Below are 10,759 nucleotides of genomic sequence, written 5' to 3'. Positions count from 1 at the left end.
ACAAAATACGAGTCGCCTTCTAAGGGAACCGCTCTCCCTACAAGTCGGTGCAGTAACGTACTCACTCTGGGTCGTTACAAACGTATATTACATATCTAACGCGGATATAGTAATAATAATATTGTTATTAAATGTACACTGATGTGTAGGAAGGTATCAAGGTATTGCATTATATCCAATGTGGATATAGTAATAATGATATTGTTACTAAATGTATATTACATATCTAATGCACATATAGTAATAATCATATTGTTATTAAATGTTCTTTGATCTGCAGGAAGGTATCAAGATATTACATTACATTTAATGCTGATATGGTAATAATGATATTGTTATTAAATGTATATTACATATCTAATCAAGATATAGTACTGATGGTATTGTTATTAAGTGTACATTGATCTGTAGGAAGGCATCAAGATATTACATTATATGTGATGAAGATATAGTAATAATGATATTGTTATTAAATATATATTACATATGTAATGCAGATATAGTAATAATGATATCGTTATTAAATGTATATTACATATGTAATGCAGATATAGTAATAATGATATTGTTATTAAATGTATATTACATATCTAATCAAGATATAGTAATAATAGTACTGTTATTAAATGTACATTGATCTGTAGGAAGGCATCCAGATATTACATTATATCTGATGAAGATATAGTAATAATGATATTGTTCCCAGATAGCAATTTGCTTGCAGATTGGCAGCAGATTGGCAGCAGACTCTGCTAGAATCTGTCTACAAATCCATAGCCATCTGTTTCCGCATTTGGCTGCGTTTCTGCAAACAGAACCTGCGTACAGAATGATATAGCAGATTGGCGTCAGAAACCGAGCAGATCCTGCTGACATAACCTGTTGCCAAATTGGCGACAGAAACAAAACAGAGTCTGCGCGCAGACTGTAATGTCAGATTTGCGGCGGATTGGCAGCAGATCCTGCAACTTCAGCCATTTAAATTTTAAATGAACGTGCATATACTGGCATTTAAATGAGCTCTTTAAATTCTTATTATTACTTATTTTTTAAGGGAAAAAAAGAGATATTACAATATTTTTATTTTATTATTAATATACATATGTGCTAGTTATTATGAATGTAGTATAAGTCAAAATTTATCAGTTCTATTAAACGGCATAATACATAAGAACTGACAAGTTCAATGTTTTTTACATTTCTATTTACACCACTTTCATAATAACCGACATATATATATATATATGTATTTATTACTTTAAGATACATATTTATAATTTCGGTGTTCATTTTTATATTAACAATTTTTGTGAAGTATACTGTCAGTCAAAAATTTGAAATCAGGATTGTAAGTACCGCAAACAAAAAGAAGAAATGTGAAATTATATTACTTGTAATCGAATTCCAAAATTGTGACTGCTAGTATTTTATTTATTTCTTCTTTGTTGTGGTGATTCCTCTTCTCCACTGCATTTGGGCTGAAGCGAGAGTGCTCGTGTATGCACCGCGTATCCAGTTGCTTCTTCTTGAAACCTCTCCGTTACCGTACATGAAAAAAGAAAGTATACAATTCATTAGTATTAATGCAATGAAGAAGTTACTATGAACAATGAAATTTTTGAAAACGACAAAAGTACATATGTTAGTAAATTCATGTGTAGAACTTCTCAAAAAATCTCGTCGTTTGGTCCAATTTTAAATGAGGTGTTTCCAAACTTTTTGACGAGGGTTGGTTAGGTTAGGGTTAGATTAGGATAAAACATTTTAACAAGGGTTGGTTCCTAGGGTTTTTTTTTTGGCGAGGAGGGGGAAAATGCTTTTCATTTTCCCACAAGTCCCACAAGCCCAGTAGTGTGGGACTCCGTATACCCACTAAAAACCCTACTCCTCGTACTTACCTATATATACACCAGAACCGCCTGTGTCAGCATTGCTTTACCCTGATTCGTAGGGTAGGTTGTAGCTTCTGAAAATTGGTCAGAAAAAGTAGTTAATTTTCAAACCTGTCATATAGGATAATGGTAAGAATAATACTATAATAACAAAAACATTTAGTGGGTCATACCTTAAAATTAAAGCCGCTTCATCCTGGATATATTTCTTATTTAAACGCCATCTCCTTCCTGCGTCTTTAGTGTAGCCTGTAAAACCAATAACAATATTGAAAGAGATGCAGAGAGATGAATACATGTTGCATTTATTTATTTATTTAATGATTTCAAATAAATACTGTTCGTGTTTCAAAAGTTGGCAGTACGGCCGAAAATGCGTATGAGCCTAGATGGGGCACGACCGAACAAGCCCGCATTCCTTCCCACTGCCAACACTCGAAACGCTCACAGTAGGAAAATACATATATATACATATCGATCTTACATGTTGTCGGAATGTAGCATCACAGCCACGGCGTATTCTCTTCTTTCTTGTTCGTCCTCTTCATTGTCGTCCATGTTGTCTCCAGGAAACGGCATTCGGAAACACTTTGAACAAACACCGTATGGACTAATATTAAATTCGGGGCTCAAATGTCGACATTTATACAGACCTACCGCAGAGGATTTTATGCCGATATCAAAAATATCATCGACCTCTGTGAATTTCTGGACACCTAAGCGGAATGTATTACTGTGCTCGCCAATGGAGGACAGAATACATATGGCACCGTCGCGCAAGATGCAGCAATTATCGCGTACATCAAGACTGAACGACATGCCATTAAATTGTATCCTACGATACTGGAGGAAATCAGTACCGCAACCAAGAGGCACAGATACTTCAATATCAGAAGACGGAACGACCCTCACCCTATTTGCTCCATGAGCCTGAATCTCCGCCATTCTATTCACAAATTGTTGAAGAGGTAGGCCCGGCTTTCTACAATACTTTCTAAAAATTCGCATGTTGCTTTCAAACGGGAAAGCAGAAAAAGAATCTAAAGGACCAAGACGTCTTACATCATTGGTCAAATGCAGAAGACCATGTACATTATAGGAACAAAAATTTGGGCCATACAACTCTTCACTACGAAGAACAAATTTTTGCAGAGCAAGCTCTGCAAAATTCAAAAAGTGACTCGACGGAGATTGTGACGCTAAAATTTGAATACCGGTGTGAAGGAAAAGGAAATGAGTATATAAATTGTCATTGAGGAGCCCATATGCCACAACCGACACTGTATATAAAAGAAATTGCCTAAACTCTGTTGCTTTATACTTGGCATAATACACCAGAGATCTTGGGCGTCTTCCAAACTCAGAGGGGCAAAATTCTCTGAGTTTGTCCAGTCTTGCAGACATACGAGCAAGATGGCTACCTGACAATTTAGACAAACGTGAAAATTTTCCACTTATCCATGCAGATAATATTTTTTTCGTGACGCCCAAGCATACCAAATGCATATATTCAAATGGAACCTGAGAAACCATTCCAATAGGTAGTAATGATAAGGGACTGCAACCTTCTTTATGATGGTCCTCATCTACACATTGAGAGTATTGGTTGTCAGTCCTAAGCAGATGCTTTATGCCATTGAAGACATATCTACCTTCGCTGTGCGTACCAGACACTTTGCATTTGGAACAGGGCCGGCTGGATGTATGTCCACGGTGGTTAAGGATAAAAGCTCTTGCTGGTGCATCAGCAATAAAGCACCTTAATTTTATTGGTAGCTTAGTACCATTAAGATCTACACCACCGTTGGAAAGCATATGGGTAATGTTCATGATGAACATATTGAAAAGCCTATTAGGATCACTAGGCTTTTGCAATCCTCTATAAATGCCGACAACTATTGGCCTTGCATCAGGTATGTTCCTAATCATACACTGAATCGGCCATAGATGGATTGTTCCTGCTCTATCTAAAGCACATCCATCTGTGCTGAAATCTAATTCCAATTCCCTATCGGGTGAAAAAGAAGCATTCCTGATATATTTAACAATTTCAGCTTCGACATCAAAATGCACATACTCTCCCGGTTCTACAACATATGTTGCAACACAAGTTCGTGGAGTACCCAGGACAGTCCTAATATCCTCGGGTAGATGGCTAAAGCAGCTATGTGTTCGAAGAAGGGTAAGTAAATTGTTACCCTGAACATGATTAATATTGTTATCCACACAATATGAAGCCAAACTTTCCAGAAATGAAGTTTCAGGAACCGCTTCAGAACTACACAACACTGAAGAAGACAAAGAAGAAGAAGAGGAAGAAGAATTGTCATTCACATCTACACCATGGATGGCATCAATACCATCTGCGTAATCTGTTGAGGATGAAGGAACATCCGCCAGATTAACAGGGGCATTGATCTCTTCAATACAAGAAGAAGAAGGAGAAGCCAACGAAGGGACAACACTATTGGATCCTACCTCATTCCTTATGTTGCGTCTCTGTCTGGTCGATGATATTTTAAATATCGGTTTCCTCGACACAGATAACTTAAAATTAAAGGAACTCATAATTAAAATTACTAATTAAATTAAATGTATGTTAGGAATATAAATGTAAATATATGTATATGAAAAAATAAATGTAAGTAAAAATCATTTGTGGTTAATATATGAAAAAAATCAATATAATTCAAAAATGGAAAAAAATGGTTAGTAGATAATAGAAAAATGGTAGTTAGTAGTTATAATAGTAAATAAAATATATGAATAATTTATATTAATTAATATGCGATTCGAATAAGACGCCTGTTGCACTGCACTCTCGTTCGTTCAGCGACACAAAGCGAATGATATAAAACGGTTGAACGCTGTCTCTGGTATAAGTTTTTGCGGGAAACGCGTTTATTGGATGCGAATTTCCGTCACGTTGATTTCTGCAACCAATGTAAATACCTCCCGCGAAAATTGATGGATCGTCGTTTGTTTTATAACGGAACGACCGCACAGATGATTGTTATCCGTTCTGAGGCTCGTCGGAGACGGTACAGACTGCGAAATTCGGATACATTTTACTGCGATTTTTTTTCAATTTCTTTATAGGGACTACAGGAGAGAAGTGCAATTGCCAAGGATGAATTCAAATGTAAGTATGACTTTTATTCATTGCAATTACATGTATCGCGGATTCGAATGTATACATATTTTAAATTTTCTTACAATATTCATTTATTACAGATGGAAATGGAACACCGTCCGAAGAGGATGGCCAACAAGCCGGCCCGGTATCAAACCACGTCCTCCGACGAAGAACCGCGAAAGCGTTTAAAGGTGGCCCCCGGAAGTATCGTCGAGGACATAACAGACCTGAGGGCTACCTTGGAGGGCGTGAACGATGAAGTTCTATCTAATTATAGACAACACGAACACACGAACACATACACATCACTAGACACATACTCGCCATACACAAGCACATACACACCAACAAACATAAACATATACTCGCCACACACACCACCAAACACATACAGGCCACCTCCAACAGTATATGCACCACCAACGCAAAGTTTTCATATTTCAGATGCAGCGGAGAGCAGGCCTGAACCAGGGATGCAGCAAGGTACGGAACCTACAAATTTACAAATAAGGTTGTAACCGATCGATTAGACCGTCGATACGTCACATAGTGTAGGGGCCCATAGAGCCGGCCCCACTATCATGTCATGGTACGAATCGCGCAAGCGTAAGATTCCCCTTCGCTGCCTAGAGCACCGAGCGAGGTGCCTGCCGATCCGCGAAACGAGCACTTGTCGTCGAGGCTCCAATGCGAACAGACGCATCTTCAGCTCTTATAAAATTATCCGACTACACGCACTCACCGCAAGCAGATCAACAGCTATGAAGTATTGTGCTCTAGTCTCGCTTCCGAGATTGCTTCCGCGCCCATGAGCAACCTGTGTCATTTTCTCTAATCAACCGAATTCCTACTAATTCGCAAGAGAAGGGAATTTGAACTAGCGAGCCATGAGACGTGTGAGGGAGTCGGTGCCCGCGTTAGTATACGAATTTTCCATATAAAAAGGGACGGCTCGACGGCAAGTATCCACGCGCCGAGCAAAGCGTTAGACAAAACATACTTCTGCGGGAAGCCGTTAAATTCCGTTTCGCGTGCGAATTATGTTTGTCCCTCGCCTCGAACGTCAAGGACGGTCGCGTCTTTAAACTATTTGTACACAGCGTGCCGCTAACCGACGATCATGACCGTTAGAAAAGCACTTCGATGTAATGGCGCACCGCGATCTTCGTCGTAACAAGGAAAATAAAATGATTGTGATATTTTCCTCTCTTCAATCTGAGTGTTTCGTCCTTATTTTCTCTCCCCGTCTCTATCCTACGAAATCGTGCTCCTAAGGAAGAGCACGGTTACAAGGTAAGTTGCATCTTCATTCTTCTTCTATACAATATTGGGAATAAGAATATATTCCTCAATTTGTTACATGTTTAAGGACATTTTCTTACAAATATTAATGTTTACAGGGATCTATATACAAAAATTGGCAACCTGGAGTCCGTGGTAACGTAAATATTGATTGCATGTTATTAAAGTATATATAATTATCATTTATCTTTATAGGAAAACCCATTCATTATTGGAGAAGGTGGCGAAGCAGCAGCAGCAGCTGCTGCACCAGCATCATGGAATTCCGTCAAAGCCAGCGTTTCTACCAATTTCATCGCTGGCTGGAATGACGGAATTCCAAAATATTGATGAAGACAGCTACACGGAAGTTGTAAGTGAAACAGAAGTCTCATTTTATTTATCTTTATGTAACAAATGTTTGTGTCAGTTGTTACTTACTTTGTTTAGGTACACTATTTGGAGTACGTGGGCGGCTTCAACCTGAAGGAAGCAGTCACCCTCTCTTTTAAAGAATAAGTGAGTGACTGCTTGCTAACATCTTATTCCCGGTTGGGCCGCGAAGATAACAATCTCGCACTTTGCGAGACAAGAATTGTTCGTGCTATACACGGTAAGAATCACTGTTTATATAATTGTGATACTATTACTTCATATGGTATTCAGTATTCATATTATATGCTTACATTTGATTTTTAGATGCCGTGCTCCGGAATAGGCACTTCCTAAGGCCGTCCCGCAAGGATGTAGCGGAACACTTGAAAGCTGCGCTTCGCACTGCTAAGGAAGGAGTGCGAAGCAAAAGAAGAGGCCCCCGAAATCCTCAGCATGAAACAGTGGATAACTTTTGGACTGCTGAGGAAGAATCACGTTGAAACAGGAAGAGGTTAGTTTTGTATTATATTACATATATAATCATAACCTTGAAACACATGTACGTACGTATGTACTCGCAAGTACCTTCATGCCTTTTTTCATTCACTGCCATAAACTCACTTGTTGGATAAATAACTCTAATCCAAACACATCTTTTTGAATCTTTCTCTTCTCTTTCGCTTTCTCATAGCGAGCAATCCATCTATGGCCGATTCAGTGTATGATTAGGAACATACCTCATGCAAGGCCAATAGTTGTACGTTTTTATATGGGATGGCAGAGACCGTGTCAACTGTAAACTGCTCGAAACCGTGCTCCAAATCTTTTTTCTTTCTCTACGGCGCATGGCAGCTCTAACACTGCCCTCTAGCGAGAATGTACATATGTACATAAACATTTATACATATGCATAATATTTATAATTTGCAGCAGGCTGGGGTCAAGCCGTGAAGAGGAACTGAAGAAGAACTGAAGAGGATCTGAAGAGAAACTGAAGAGGACCTGAACATATAATTATTTTGTACACTTTTTTATTTTTATGAATTTATATATTATCTATATCAACATTTATATGTTGATTTGTTATGTATATTGTTGACATTGTAAATGTACATTTTTTGGTTGTGAATACTGATAAGGTTTTGGCAGTTTTCCTTATCCTATCAACAAATGTTGGTATTCTTATATTTATTCTGCCAAATAAAATATTTTATTTTTTGTTACATATTCTGTTTACAGTTCTTTTAGTATCCGTCCCTTTCCTATCCCCCCCCGAAAAGGACAAGTGTGAATGTATTGTATATATCTTATACATTCATTGTTCGGCCCTCGACGTTTTATTTTGTGTCAAGACCGAAGGTAGTTTATGACTTCAAGTGGCTCGGTGCGTAGACCACCATGAACAGCCTATGCCTCGAAATACGAACCGAGGCAGGGTCTTTGTTTAGTTCTCGCTAGGATCAGTCTTAACGTAAGCACGGCCAAGTCGTAAATTATCCAACGGTTTGTCATCGCCATTCCCGATAAATTAGAGAGCAAGCGAGAACGGAAATTAGCTCTTCGTTGACCTTTTTTTAATGCGTAGATTCTCGGGCGATCGACACTTATTAGGCAGTCTAAAAAGAAGCTTGCGACAGTTCAGATCGCGATCGACGACATGGTTCGTCCACGAGTGCAAGTTTAAAGAATTCTAATAATAACGTATATTATGGTCGTGACGACGACCCGTAGAGGTGGTTAAGCATGTATCTCTCTAATTTACATTATCACCTGATATCATGTAAGCTGTCGAGCGTCGACCTGCCGGGTTGGGTACTGCATGTAACCACCCGGACCCGTATTCGCTTACATGGTCAGGTATTATAATCGAACGCAATGACATTTATTGCACGCATTTCCACCGGTCATTAGTATAATCAAACGTAATATTAAGAAAACAAGGGGTTTTTTATGCCGACGGGCTTTTTCCCCATAAGCATGTAGAGCCAATAAACGATTATTAATATTTAGGCTCAAAATCGTCTAAATTCATTTATTAAAATACCCTCCTCCTCACACATATTATTTCCTATTTTTGAAACACGGGATCGCTCCATGTTGGAGAGATTTCGACGATACATTCATTTTTCACAATCTGATCATGACAATTTTTCAGAAGATTATATATAAATGTACATATACTGTATACATGAAAAATGTATAATGGTATCTTTCATTTTTCTTATTGAATAAAGTTAACGCATTATCAATTAATTGCAATTTATTAATTATCAATCATTTTATTTTATAATTTATAATTTTCTTTTTATTTCGTTCGTAGTATTACAATTCATGTTATTGAAAAAAAAAATCCTGTGCTCCTATCAAATTTATAGAGTTCTTATTTCTCAACACTCGTAGTTCGGAAAAAGATTTTAAATACCACTTATATGTATAGTCACTGATCCGTTTAAAATTTAAATGGCTGAAGTTGCAGGATCTGCTGCCAATCTGCCGCAAATCTGCCATCACAGTCTGCGCGCAGACTCTGTTCTGTTTCTGCCTCCAATTTGGTAACAGGTTATGGTAGCAGAATCTGTTCGGTTTATTACGCCAATCTGCTTTTGCAGGGCTTGTTACATTTCTGCCGTCAATCTGCTGCAATAACTGTATTTAACAGATCCTGCATCAAATCTGTAGCCATTCTGCTTACAAAACCTTGTAACAGGAATCTGACAGAATCTGCTATGCGCAGGTTTGGCTATCTGGGTTACTACATGTACATTGATCTGTAGGAAGGTATCTGTATATTACATTATATCTAATGTAGATATACTAAGAATGATATTGTGATTAAGTATATATTATATACCTAACGCAGATATAGTGATAATGATATTGTTATTAAATATACATTACATATCTAATGCAGATATAGTAATAGTGATATTGTTATTAAATGTATATTAGATATCTAATGCAGATATAGTAATAATGATATTGTTATTAAATGTATATTACATATCTAATGCAGATATAGTAGTACAGTAAAACTTGGATATATGCAACAGAAGTTTGTCTGGATATATGCAACATCGCTATCCCCTCCACTTGGGAGGATCCCCCTAAGCCGGACCGAGCCGCTCGGCGAAGAAACCGTGTAATATGATCCGACCGTAATATCGGTGTGACTAATACTAATTGAACGATAAAACTTTTTTATTTTTAACTTTTTCTTAATGAAACTTTTACTAACGCATTGGTGAGATTTTTCTGATTAAAATGATACCAAACACGATATGATTTGGCTACATATGTATAAGGCAGGCCGTACACCAAAGATACATGAAACACGCAACATGCAACATGCAACACGTCGCATGTTATGTACGAACGTAGAATAGGTAACGCGGCACGGTACAAACGATTTGTACGGACGCAGAATCGCCACCTCGCTTGGATATATGCAACATTAAATGCCCAGAATCGACACCTCGCTTGGATATTTGCAACGTTTAAATGCCCAGAATCGACACCTCGCTTGGATATATGCAACGTTTAAATGCCCAGAATCGACACCTTGCTTGGATATATGCAACGTTTGAAACCCGAGTCGACGCCGCAACCGGTTTTCATTTCCAATCCTCCTTTGCTTTTCGCCAACTTTTAACATCAATTTTAGCAAGTAATTATAATTCAAACTATATCGTGTTTGGTATCATTTTAATCAGAAAAATTTCACCAATGCGTTAGTAAAAGTTTCAGTAAAAAAAAGTCAAAAATAAAAAAGTTTTATAGTTAAATTAGTATTAGTCACACCGATACGTTTCGGCTCTTTCCTTTGATCATCGGACCTCTCTCTTTCCACCACTGTCTGTCCTTTTCTACGTTCACGCTTGGCTGCTCGTCGCGTGTAACTCGAGATTCGACACCTCGACTGGATATATGCAACGCCTGGGTCCCAATGTTTGTTGCATATATCCAAGTTTTACTGTAATGATATTGTTAATAAATGTACATAGATCTGTAGCAAGGTATCAGTATATTACATTATACCTAATGTAGATATAGTAATAATGATATTGTTATTCATGTA

General features: G+C 37.7%; 1 protein-coding gene across 1 annotated transcript; it reads right to left on the bottom strand.

Moving 5' to 3' along the window:
• Window positions 1-2,372: 2,372 nt before the first annotated feature.
• Window positions 2,373-4,460, bottom strand: LOC114882185. Its single transcript, XM_046285655.1, has one exon. The coding sequence runs from the start codon at window positions 4,458-4,460 to the stop codon at window positions 2,373-2,375; it is 2,088 nt and encodes a 695-aa protein (XP_046141611.1).
• Window positions 4,461-10,759: the final 6,299 nt, after the last annotated feature.

This window comes from Osmia bicornis, chromosome 5, assembly GCF_907164935.1.
Source record: "Osmia bicornis bicornis chromosome 5, iOsmBic2.1, whole genome shotgun sequence".
Lineage (NCBI taxonomy): Eukaryota > Metazoa > Arthropoda > Insecta > Hymenoptera > Megachilidae > Osmia > Osmia bicornis.
Note: the sequence above shows the minus strand (reverse complement) of the source record. Positions and strands in the feature narration are given on the sequence as shown.